The sequence below is a fragment of the Chrysemys picta genome, chromosome 7, assembly GCF_011386835.1.
Source record: "Chrysemys picta bellii isolate R12L10 chromosome 7, ASM1138683v2, whole genome shotgun sequence".
In the NCBI taxonomy this organism is placed as follows: Eukaryota; Metazoa; Chordata; order Testudines; family Emydidae; genus Chrysemys; species Chrysemys picta.
Genome location: NC_088797.1, coordinates 19,103,698 through 19,117,059, shown reverse-complemented (window position 1 = coordinate 19,117,059; position 13,362 = coordinate 19,103,698). Strand labels below are relative to the sequence as shown.

The 13,362-nt window shown below is 39.0% G+C and overlaps 1 protein-coding gene across 15 annotated transcripts in view; it reads left to right on the top strand.

Moving 5' to 3' along the window:
• NR2C2 (nuclear receptor subfamily 2 group C member 2) overlaps positions 1 to 13,362 on the top strand; it is a 61,926-nt gene that overhangs the window by 26,560 nt on the left and 22,004 nt on the right. For all 15 annotated transcript variants that reach the window (XR_006174327.2, XM_065550896.1, XM_065550895.1 and 12 more), the window contains 8 exons: positions 1,934 to 2,036; positions 3,523 to 3,702; positions 6,349 to 6,496; positions 7,969 to 8,062; positions 9,138 to 9,271; positions 11,084 to 11,261; positions 12,361 to 12,482; positions 12,987 to 13,126. Coding sequence is in view for 14 of the 15 variants with exons in the window: in XM_065550896.1 (XP_065406968.1) it covers positions 1,934 to 2,036; positions 3,523 to 3,702; positions 6,349 to 6,496; positions 7,969 to 8,062; positions 9,138 to 9,271; positions 11,084 to 11,261; positions 12,361 to 12,482; positions 12,987 to 13,126 (1,099 nt within the window). In the remaining variant the exon portion in view is untranslated. The remainder of the gene's footprint in view (positions 1 to 1,933; positions 2,037 to 3,522; positions 3,703 to 6,348; positions 6,497 to 7,968; positions 8,063 to 9,137; positions 9,272 to 11,083; positions 11,262 to 12,360; positions 12,483 to 12,986; positions 13,127 to 13,362) is intronic.

Genomic DNA, 13,362 nt, shown 5'->3' with positions numbered 1-13,362 from the left:
AAGATGGAGACCTTGTTTCTTTCCAGTACTACAATGGTCTGTAACATATTATAATACACTGATTCTATGCCCCAGTTAATAAAAGCCAATAAAACCAAGCACTGTACTAGTATAACCTGAGTCCTGTATATGGTTGGAAGTTTAATTTTTTAAATTAATAAAAATAATTAATTTAAAGCTGTTTTTTAAAAGCTTTTTAAAAACTTTGTCAGTGAGATTAATTTTGTCAGGATTAACTTCTTTGTTGATACCATGAAAAAATTATGAGTTTATTGGATTATACTCCCCCACTTCCTTCCTTTCCTCTCTCTTCCCTTTTCTTCTCTTTTAGGTTTAATCCTGCCTCTGATTTATTGGTATGCAAAGGGTTAAGGATGGACTATTTTCATCCTGTATTTTGAACTGAACAGAATTTTATATTATTGCATTATTTAACTTCCTTTCATATAGCACTTTGTCTTGCCAAGCATACTTGTTTGTATGTTCGCATCATTGAATGATATCCCCAAAGTTCTAAAACAGCAGTGAGCAACCTGTGGCCCATGGGCCGCAAATTGCCCGTCGGGGTAATCCACTGGCAGGCCGTGTTTACATTAACCGTCTGCAGGCACGGCTGCCCGCAGCTCCCAGTAGCCACAGTTCACTGTTCTTGGCCAATGGGAGCTGCGAGAAGTGGCGCGAGCCGCAGGGACATGCTGGCTGCCATTTTCCGCAGCTCCCATTGGCCGGGAACGGCAAACCGCGGCCACTGGGAGCTGCGGGCGGCCGTGCCTGCGAACAGTCAATATAAACAAACTGTCTCATCTCCTGCCAGCGGATTACCCTGACGGGCCACGTGCGGGCTGCAGGTTGTCCACCACTGCTCTAAAAGGAGTGTGAATGAAATAGACCTAATGTGAAGTGCACAAAACATTGTGGGCCAAGTCTTCAGCTGCTGTAAACCAGCATAGCTCCATTGAAGTCAATAAAGTAATGCTGATTTATGCCAACTGAGGATCTGGCCCTCTATTTTCATAGGAACTACAAAACTAGTGAATATACTTTGTTTATGGTGTCTAAAAAGAGGAGTAATAACTTAAAAAAAAACTAGACAGACTTATTTTTCAGAAGGCTGTGTTCCCTTTTGTGAGCAAAATTTGTGTCCACAAAATTTGTACCTTCTTTTTTTTTGTACTTACACTTTATTGCAGGTATGAGTATTAGCAGTTAGATGTTTAGCTATCTGATTTACAACTCCAAGTGACCAGTTAGCTCTCCAAATGATAATATTTGCTCCTGCGGTGAAGTGCATTGTCACGCAGTGATCTACCTTTGTGAATGGCGTCAGAGGCTCAAATTCAGTGAAAGGGGAGGAGCAGAAAAAAACTCAGATATTATTTATAATATATAAATTCCTTTTTCTTATTTAGTTTAATCCACTTTGGAAGTTGATTAAGCTAAACTGGAAAAAGGCACTCTTATTCCAGAATAAAATTACCTATATGGGGAAGTTATTCCAGTATAGCTATTACACTTAAATTTCTTTATTCTGCAATAACTTCTCTATGTAGACAAGCCCTGAATCTTTGAAGGCTAATGCGGGTCTCTGCTTAAGATGATCCCCAATCAGGAATAAATTTTTCAGTTCTGAATCAGGCCTCTACCTAAGCTAAACTCCCAGACTGGACTCTGTCTTTCCAAACTGCAACAGGCCTCTGCCTAAACCAGGCTTCCAGACTAAATTTAGGGGCAGATTTATAAAGGTATTTAGGTGCCTACTGGGATTTACAAAAGTGCCTAAGCAGGTTAGATGCCAAATTCTATTGCAAGTACTAGCCTGCAAGAGTTAGCAATGCTAAGCCAATCAGTTGATCTGAATATGAAATCTCTTTAGAGCTTGATTTGATGTGATATATCAAAGCAACACCTTAACTGTTCTGGCATTTTGTTTTAGATTGTGACAGACTCTGCTTCAGTGGAACGTTTGTTGGGTAAAGCTGATGTCCAGCGACCACAAGTAGTAGAATATTGTGTTGTTTGTGGAGATAAAGCATCAGGTAAGCAAATATACTCTTGTAACAGACATGTTACTAGTAAAGATGGAGTGACGATGTGTTTATGTATAGTGAGAATAGTAGTTGAGACTCGGTCAAAAGAGGATGAATTTACAGTACAGAAATGTGTTGGCTATCACCACCTATGGCTGGTATACTTGTGGTTTGAACACAATTGTGAACAAGTAAGTTAAATGACATGATACTTGACCACAATTATGGCAAGCTGTGCTTGGTATCAGACTAGTTAAACCCTCCTTGAACCAATACTAGTCTGAACTCCAATATTGGCAAGAAAACATTCACTTTTGACCAGTTAGCAACAACACAGTGTGAGGGGTGGAAGTGTCAGGGAGCCAGCTGCAGCATGGTCAGTGTCCTAGCAACACACTGGACACAGCTGATCCTAGTGGGGCGGGGGAGTGGGGAAGCTGCATGATTGATTGCGCTTCTTGATTGGTGCAGGGGAGAAGCTACCTATTATTTAACACAGCAACAGAGCTCGCTGGGTGCTCGATGTGTTCCATGTCCACAGCTGAGCATGTTCCTGCTTCCTACCCAGCCTGCTCTTGTGACTGCTTCAGCCCCTGCCCTTCTCCATCCTGAGCACCCCGGCTTCCTGACCATATCTCTGGCTCACCCATTGGCTCTAGCATTCGACTTTTGATCCCTGTCACTGACCATCAGCTCTGCTCTTAACTACGGCCCCAGTGTATCCTATAATCCTATAGACTCCAGGTTGGCTCCAGTCTAATCTTCAGGCCTGGCTACCTCCATGGCTCCAACCATTAGTCCTGACCACACACTCCTGTCCCTGAGAGTAAGTTTGGGGTCCAATGCTCTTTCATTTCCTGGGCAAGCTTGAGCTGAGAGTACAGTGCAGGGAGTTTGCTCAACTGGTCAGTGAGCACTTTCTATCCATTCAACGCACTAAATGAGGTGGGGTCCTGTGAAAAAAGTAGTATGTGATCATGTAATTAAAGGTAGTATCATAATGCATACGCAAAGGGGTCTGAATTAATGTCGCCTAGACAACCTTTTTTCTGGAATTTCCTATGTTTTGAGTGATTGACTTGCAACTTTAATATTCTTTTAATGTCGTTTTTGCATGTAATATCCTTTATATATTTTGTATCCATGCATGTGACTTCATTAGCAATTATGTAGCTACACTGATGGACTCCAAGAGGAACCATTAGTCCTGGGCTGAAGTGGGTGTTGCCATTATGCATACTCTTCAAGGATGGTGGGAAATGGGCTGATCCTGGAGGATCTCCTGAAAGAAATGCAAAACAAAACTATGACATCAGACTAGAATTGTGCTTTCACCATCAGTGCCTGCAGATATGAGGAATAACCAGGAATATAAAACAAATCAAGGTGTGATTTGTCAATAGGCTCTGCCTGCTATAAATAAAATGTTGGTATTAATAATATAAATCATTTCCTTGTGGTAACCGAGCTGCACATGCATTCCCTTTTCCTGTAGGTCGTCACTATGGCGCTGTCAGTTGCGAGGGATGCAAAGGTTTCTTTAAAAGGAGTGTAAGGAAGAATTTGACCTACAGTTGTCGTAGCAACCAGGACTGTATCATCAATAAACACCATCGGAATCGTTGCCAGTTTTGTAGGCTTAAGAAATGCCTAGAGATGGGCATGAAAATGGAATGTGAGTGTTCATTACCCAAACTGATACTTTGTCTACCAAGTAATAAATATGTAGATGATCAGTACAGTTAAATATATTTTCAGTTTTCTATCTTTGTCCATGTGAAACACCAAGTTCTAAGACATCTGCAATACTTTCTTGAATACAGATCAAGAAGTATCTTTGTTACAGAATTTTTGTCATCCCAAATATCTGCCTCACATTTTCTTCTCTAAACCTGTTATTTGGTTCACTTTTGTAGAGGAAGTTCAAGCTACAGCAATGAATAACTTTGAAATCAATCTCTTATGTGTGATATTATAAGAAGGGATATATAGAACCTCACTTTTAGTGCATTTTACAAGTACAGTGTTTGTAATGGAGAATGACACTCCTATTTTCTGCCTGTGGCACATGTTTGTGTGGTTTCTTGTGGGTTGTAATGCTTTGGTCTAGTTTTGGTTGTTGGGTTTAGTGTGTGGATATTGGGTGGTGTTGGTGGCTTGTGATATACAGGAGGTCAGACAAGATGATGTTCTGGTCCCTTCTGAAACTCTCTGGCCTCATTTGGGAATAACTTCTTGTGTATGGATAGATTTGTTTTGCTGTCAGATTTGGGGCTTATTTCTCCTGTTATAGAATAATGTACCATAAATCCCACTTGCTGCAGTTTTCCCATTAAATAAGGCATGTTACGTTCTGTGAGATGAAGTGCAATGTTCTCTACCTTTGTGGCATACTATTGCGTAACACTGTACTTACCCCAAATTTGTTTTATTAAAAGAAAAGACATAAAGCTACGTTTTATATTCATTGCAAATATTATTCCAATACCTTCTTTACAAGTTTGGGATTATTTTATTGTGAATATTATTTAACTCTAAAGTACCTGGAGTCAAAGGCTGTCATCAAAGAGTATACAATGCAGCTTAAGAGGGAGGTGCAAAGATGTCTTTAAGACATCTTTGTGTTCTCTTGGTCCTGGGCTAGTTGTGTGCCAGTCTCCCCCTCCATGTAAATTAGAACTGTCTGAAAACTGCTCTGAATTTCTCTACCTGCCAGTGAGCCTAAAGGGCTATTACACCATCTGGGATCTCTGAGGCACAGGGAAGCACCAGCCACGGCCTTATCACTGGCAATGCCCTCTATGCCAGACACAGGTGGCAGAGAAGCTATTATGATAGCTATACACCATAACAGGATCCTTCTACCTTGGGATGGGCCTCCCATGGCCAGCTGTAGGGCTCTTTTGAGCTGGCAGTTTAAAATGTCCCAATGCCACTTTTAGCGGCAAACTGCAGATGCTGCTGCATTTCTAGAGGTTGATCCAGGGTCCACTGTGATCAGTTGAAAAGATTCCCATTGATTTCAGTGGACACTGGATCAGGCTTCTGGTTAATAAGTGTGAATTATTTGCACTGGCAATCATTGAACTTAATCCAGTGTTAATAAACAATACAGCAAATCCTTTCTATACAAGGTACAGTATTTATATCATGTTCATAACCTAGTTTCAGGGCCTTATGATTGCTAACAAACATTAGGATAATTTTCTCTCCATCCCCAGTCAGTTGGGAATTTTTTTTTATTTCTAAATTTTATTTTTGTTAAGGTGGGAAGGCTAGGTGGAAGAAAGTTAGATTCATGAGGCCATGAAGAACTGCTTTATAGCTGATTGCTGTATGAATGTATGACTAGTACAATAATACTAGAGTAATGCTCTGAACTTATATAGTGCTTTATATTTTATATTGTGCACTATATGTATATATAGTGTTGTACAAACATTAAATAATTCTCACAACACCCTTGCGAAGAATATCAGTTTTAATATCCCAATTTTTGAGAAAATTTTTCAAGTGAGCACCATGTAGTTAAATGACTTGCCCAAAGCCACACTGCAAATTAGTGGGAGGAGTTCATGCCTGCCAGTCCCATGTATAGTCCACTCAACTATGATGACCCAATATTTCAGGGGAATAAATTCCATTTTCTTTAAAATCACAACATTAATGTCGTTTTCTGATTCTTTTGCTTGAGATACATCCATATCCCTTTTAGAACCTTGAACAGTAAGCCTTTTTCCCTACACTTTAAAACTGGAGGTATTTTTAATCCTGGAGAGAGTTTTTTTTAGGAGCCCACTAGACCTTCTTAACTGGCTAGATGTGTGCATTACCTTTAAATCATTTACAGATCCACTGTACCTAGACATTAAACGCTCTTCTGTCATATAGCAGTGCAAACATTTCCTCTTAGCCTGTCTACCCTGCTATGAATTTTAGCATTGATTTTTTAAATAAAATGTTCAAGAAATATCATTGGTCTAAAATCTACATATTCCTTTCCTCAAAATCATAGTGTGAAAATGTGTCTTCCTGAATGCTTAACTTGGTTAAATGCAATGCAGTAGCAAGCTCTCACCCCAGTCCCACTTAAGACTATGATTAGTCCCATTGATTTCTTATTTAATAAACGTGATTAAGTGCATTGCAACACTGGGGCCTATGTCTCTTCAGTTATCATACTGAATTTCCAATATTGCATTGAACTGAAATGAGCCAACACGTTTCATGCAAACTGAAATCTTGCTTTAAGATTTTCCTTTACTTTAGTTTTTGGATGAATTATTTCCTTTCAAATCTGTATTTTTCTATTCTGATGAAGCGGTTCAGAGTGAAAGAAAGCCTTTTGATGTGCAACGGGAGAAACCAACGAACTGTGCAGCTTCAACTGAAAAAATCTATATCAGGAAAGACCTAAGAAGCCCTCTCATAGCAACTCCAACATTTGTAGCAGATAAAGATGGCACCCGGTAAGTTTTTAGGTGTAAAATGGGTCTGTTTAAGACTAGAGTCTTGTGGAGTCAGTTTTATAAACAATGGACTCCAGGGGGAGGTAGGATCAGGCCCCAAAAGTATGGCCTCTTTTTAAATTCTAGATGGAAGTTTCCTTCTTACATGATGGTGGTTATTCTTTGAGGGTTCAGCTATTTCCAAACAAATAGGCATGGAAATACATTTGGATACAATAGTAATGTACATACTATAGTATATACAACTATATATCCTAACATAGATAGAAAATAGCAATCTAGCTTAAAGGCCACATTTTCAAAAGTAGACACAATTGTATGCACAATTTTTTCTGGTACAAGTTTTGTGTGTTCTAGAGCACAATTAATATGTGCAGATAGTATTTGCAATAAGAATTGTGGCATTTAGGAGTCTGAATATCTGATGCACATATGCAATGACTTCAAATAAAAATGCCATAGCAGTTTGGAAGCCTGGACTGGAAACTCCTTTGAAAATTTGCTGCTAAATATTTGCATTTGTGTTATGTATGAAACTAAGTGTCTGATAAATACTGTGGTCAAACACATTTTGTTCTTTTATATTTTTTTTTCTGTTGCACATGCAAGATGTGTTCTCCTTCACAACCCTAATAACCACATTATAATCAATAAGTAGTATTATTAATATCATGTATTTGTTATTTATATAGAACCGTACATTTCCATAACATAACACAGTTGAACAATGCATGACAAGTTCCTGGAGTTTACCATTTCAGTGCCAGGCCTGAGATGATAAACTCCCTGAGGCCTGAATCTGTCATGCATTATTCATCTATATTGTGTCATGCAAACCTATCATGCTATATAAATAACAAATACATCATAATTATACTTATTGACTACAAAGCACTTCACAGATCAGGCCCTAAGTTATGTATGGAAAAGGGAGAAAGAACATTAGACAAGGGGCATGGTAAGAGCAGGACAAAGTTTTAAGTAAAATTGGGATATGTGGTTTTATGTAAACATTGTTCTTTCTTTATCTCACTTCTTCATCTGATGTGATCCTTGTCTTTGCCTTGTCTCACTTGGAATGCCACTTACTTGGGGCATGATCTTCTGTAAAGTGCCATGCAAATTTACATAGCTAATAATGGCTTACTGGTTGTAATGAAGAAGACGACACCTGCCAGCATGACAGAAGAAATCAAATTGAAAAGCTAATGAGAGGAAAATCAGGTTGAGAAATCACCAGCACTTTAGCAAAAGAAAGAAAGGCATTCATTTGCAGTGGCAAAATCACCAACCCTCCAGTTAAAGTGCAGTTTCTTCCAGGACACATATTATTTTTTGGAAATAGTTTTCAGCAGGACCAAATTCTGATGGATAAATTCTCAACATCACAAAATGGAAAGCCCAATAAGAGTAATCCTCATTATACTGCACTGAAATAGGTTCACTCTTAGATTCTTTACATGTCTGAACAGGTCAACGGGTCTTCTTGATCCAGGAATGCTTGTGAACATTCAGCAGCCATTGATACGGGATGATGGTACAGTCCTGCTAGCTACAGACTCCAAGGTAATATTCCTTTCATTTATTACAAATCTTACATTTTATTTACTAAATTATTTTGAGTATGTTTTTAAAAAGAAATCCTTCTGACCCCTTTGCAGTCACAAAAGGTCCTTACCTCAGCCAAACGGTTTCTGTTCCACTGCAAAGGGGTAGAGGGCATTAGAAATTGGAGAGACCACCACAGTGCCACAAGTGCAAAGGAGGGCAGGTCTAGTGGCTCTGTCTGTGGGGATTCACTCACTAATTATTGTCCCCTGAGGAGGAAGATGGAGTGGGGAGGCTGCTGCAGGCAGCCCTAAGGTTGTTGCCTTTCTGTAACATGTAGCTTGAGATGGTAATACCACCGTGTGCTGAAACAAATCCTATATTTTGGGAGAGATAGAATGGATGATCTAGAACAGTGGTTCTCAAACTAGGGCCGCAGCTTGTGTAGGGAAAGCCCCTGGCGGGCCAGGCCAGTTTGCTTACCTGCCACGTCCGCAGGTTCAGCTGATCGTGGCTCCCACTGGCCGCAGTTCACCGCTCCAGGCCAATGGGGGCTGCGGGAAGCGGCGCGGGCTGAGGGACATGCTGGCCGCCCTTCCTGCAGCCCCCATTGGCCTGGAGCGGCGAACCGCAGCCAGTGGGAGCCGCGACCAGCTGAACCTGCGGACGCGGCAGGTAAACAAACCGGCCCGGCCCGCCAGGGGCTTTCCCTGAACAAGCGGCGGCCCTAGTTTGAGAACCACTGATCTAGATGATCTTTTCCATCTTCAACATACCTGATTCAGGGAGACATACCTTTTTCCCCCAGATATAATTATGCATGAATTTAGGTTGATAACCCTGTAGTTGATTCCATCACAAAAAAAGCCACCTGGAAGTCAGAAGGGAACGTTTTGGAGAATTTAATGATCACCCTTACCCAAATGTCAACCACTGTCCTTCACTGTGGATATTCAGGAGGAAGTGAAACCTATGTGAGAACAGAAGAAGGAGATACAGAGGATTTAATAATTATGAAGTGATTACATTACTTACAGCATTTCACCTAACTATATATAATTTTGATCCATTAATATGGTTTCTTTTTTTGTAGGCTGAGACAAGTCAGGGTGCTTTAGGAACACTGGCAAATGTTGTAACATCCCTTGCCAGCCTCACTGAGTCACTTAATAATGGAGATACTTCTGAAATCCAACAAGAGGATCAATCTGCAAGTGAGATCACTCGGTATGAATTTACTTTGGCAGCTTATATGGAAGGCGAACCTATACATTATAGGTTCATGCCACACTAGTAATGACCTTTTTAACTCACTGTATAATTTCATTAATGGTCCATGTTTGGCTACTGCCATCGACCTGAACTTCTGCCACTCTGAAGAACTCTTTTCATTCATTTTACTGTTATAGATGCTCTCCCCTATTTAGTAACAAATGCAGTATAATAAAGCAGGGCTGTATTTCATATTTAATAAATTACAGGAAAAGATAACTGGTTTGTGACACAAATATCTTTCCTTCAAAAATGCTGAAAATCAGTAACAGTTTTGTGTTATTTCAGTTTTTTACTTTGAGTGTGCATGTGTGTTTAGTGTTTGTGAAAGTAAGGAAATAATAGCTACAGTGCTGTGTCAAGTATAGTACAAGCAGATGGTGTGCAAGCTTCTCCCACACAATTGTCATGAACTTCAGTCCTGGCCTTTAATGTCTCCAGATTTACTCTTAAATTTTCCCTAGGACAAGGCTGACAATATGGTTTGTAATGTGGAAAAAATTGGGATTAGGTTGACATCAATAAACCTTGTCTTTTATGGCAATCCAAGGCAGAATTTGAAGCCCAGCTCTCCAAAGTTATCATCTCAATCTCTTGTTTATTTCAAAATCAGGAAACGGGAGTAAAATCTTGCAGCTTCATTTTTTTAAATTGTTTTTTCCCTCAAAAATGGTAATATGTAATGCTAATGTATGAAAACAGGAAAAAATTGGATTTTAAAGCAGTCCTATCCCACTTTTTCCATATAGGTTCCTAGGATAAGATTTTTAAAAACAGAAGCTATTTTTTGACTCCTAAATAAGCTAACTGATTTTTAAAAGTGCAGAGCACCTGGCTGCTTCTGCTGATACCAACTTTATACTTTTTAAATCTGGGTCCCAAAGAATAAATAGTTAACGTGTAAACAGATTGCTTGGAAAATAGTTGCATAACAGCATTATGAAATACCATAATGTGAATATGAGTATGAAATGGGCTCAATTCTCCTCAAAGTCTGAGCTCCAGAGCAGAGCGGAGTTGTGGGGTAACCTCAAGGAGCTGGTTGCATTTTCCTGATTTTGCAATCTTATCCTAGGAACCTATATGGAAAAGATGGGATAGGACTGCTTTAAAATCCAATTTTTTCCTGTTTTCATACATTAGCATTACATATTACCATTTTTGAGGGGAAAAAACAATTAAAAAAATGGAGCTGCAAGATTTTACTTCCCGTTTCCTGATTTTGAAATGAACAAGAGATTGAGATGATAACTTTGGAGAGCTGGGCTTCAAATTCTGCCGTGGATTGCCATAAAAGACAAGGTTTGTTGATGTCAACCTAATCCCAATTTTAGTTAGAAAGAAGCCTAGGGACTGCTTAAATATATGCCATTCCCAAAACATCCCTAGGAGACCGTATGCCAGTGGAGGATCCTTGTAATGAAGCCTCAAGGTGAGAAAGAGGAAGGTGGGTGAGCAGTGCAGGAGCCACCATTACTAGAATAAGAAAGAGCAGCTGGTGCAGGGCTTATGCCAGGGCAGAATTCCCCTCTGCAAGGGAATTTTCCATCAGACATATATGTCCAGAACCTGCCTGGCCCCTTCACACTGCCTGAGCAGAGCAAAAGAACAGAGTGTATTGGAGAATCTGGCCCAGAATCTGTGAGAAAAAGGTTTCTGGCTTATCTTCTAGATGGAAAAACTTGTAGTGTTTGATTTGCCCTCAACTCCAAATTTGTTAATGGTTATAAGAAAATAAACTTGTATTGTTTCTTCATTTATTTGCAGGGCATTTGATACTTTAGCTAAAGCACTTAATACCACAGATGGCACAGTAGCTCAGAACTTGGCAGATGGGATGGATCCTACAGGAGGAGGGAATATTCATGTAATCAGCAGAGATCAGTCAACACCAATAATTGAAGTGGAAGGACCCCTACTTACAGATACACATGTCACATTTAAGGTAAGTGCTTCCTCAACTATCTTTTTGGCAAAGACATAACTTGGAATGATTTTAGTATTGTGTTTTTCTTCTATCGTTGTATTTTGCCATAGTCAGTATTGTCTAGTATACTAGCTATTGTTGTTAAGGACATAATAAAATATTTCCACATTTCCCTTGCACTCTGTATCCTGGAGCACTGCATATGCACTCTCCTTGGGACCTGTCAGTTGACAGTGGGATGATGTTTGTTTTAGATTTAGATCTTACATATAGCACTACTGTGAATCACTTGTAGTGTTAAATATAACAAATAATATCAAATGTGCAATTCATATACATAGTTACTAAAAAATATTTTGAACTCTTGACTTCGGCTATTTGAGGCATCCTCACGTCAAGGATGTTGAAATTTGGGCCATTTTTTAAGGATTACAACTATGTTCTTTATGATCATTATTTGGCGAACTGTTGTTATGGAATTGCAGAAGGAATTGCACTTTGAAGCAGCTGTATCTTCAAGTGAATTTGAGCAAGCACCTCTTTTAGATATATTGTATGGGAGAAACCAATAAGGATGTTCCTTCTTGCTGTCAAAGTGCATTTCCTTTAAGCAGATAAAAATCATCAAGATAGTGAAATAAGCAATGTATAGGAAAGCTAATCTGTGTACTTCAAGTAAAATTGTGTTTTTTGCAAGTGTAGATTCATATGGCATGGCTTTGCCAGGATAATATATATTTTTAAAGAATTGCACTTAGTTTAAGATCTGATACTCATCAATTTTATAGTAATTGTGAAGCTAATGATGCTGCACGCAGTAATGAAAATTCAGGGATAAGTGTTGTTGAATTAATACTAAAGTACTTTTACAGAACCATCCCATTTGGTTTCCCATATTATTCCTTTCACACTTCCCCATACCCAGCCTGTTCTTCTTACCACTACTACTGAGTTATGTGCTGAAGTTTTACTAATCTAACTCCATGATAAATGGCAGTTTTCAGCAAAAGTCTCTGAATGCAGATTGCATGTTTTTATTCAAGTTTATTTCGTTCATAATAAACATTGATTGATGTCTGACCTGTACAGACTATACTGTACTCTTATTTCCGTGCAGCTAACAATGCCTAGTCCAATGCCAGAGTACCTTAATGTACATTACATCTGTGAGTCAGCATCACGACTGCTTTTCCTCTCAATGCACTGGGCTAGATCCATCCCTGCTTTCCAAGCACTTGGGTGAGTGAATATTTTTCTGTTGAGTGATTATTTAAGTATTAAGCTGAACATTTTGCAACTGTGTTGATTTTTAAAAGATAAAGTTAATTAATTAGTTTATAATAAATTGTTTTAAATGTATAGGGACTATATAGCATTTTTCTAGATTTTTGAAGAATATGAAAAACAAGATGACTGATGATGATGATAATACTTGACATTATAGAGGGCCATGAGGCTGTATTGTGAAATTGAGTCAAAAGCAAGCAACTAATTTTTGGACATATAACTTGGCATAGATAATCTAAGATCATTTCTCATAGCCAGTGCATCCAGCCTCAAGCACTTTTGTTGCTGTTTTTTTTTAAATTTCTGTTATTTGTCAATATCTGCCTGTTACTATAGTGACCAGAATACTATCGTTATAATATATAACCATAATTTTCCACATGTCAGACCTATAGGATAATACCAATATGAGTTTAATACTTGCTAGAATTGTGTGTTTGATTTGTGTCTTTATAGACAGGACTGTAACACAAGCCTAGTTCGTGCCTGCTGGAATGAGCTGTTTACCTTAGGCCTAGCACAATGTGCACAGGTGATGAGTCTATCTACTATCCTAGCAGCTATCGTCAACCACCTGCAGAACAGCATACAGGAAGGTACGTGTTAGGTCATGATAGGTATTAGGTACATGTTAGGCAGGTATGTGCTACTTTCAGCAGTAAAGAGTTAAAAACCTGTGTCTGTACATTTTTTTCACAAAGTATATTCCAAGGGAGAACAGGTATTGTTCCCCCTGAGATCCAAACACAGAAGGAAGGAACCCTCCACTATTCCTGCACAGAATGTAGGAGTCAATCTCACCAACTTCACAAAGAGCTCTCCATAGTTCTAG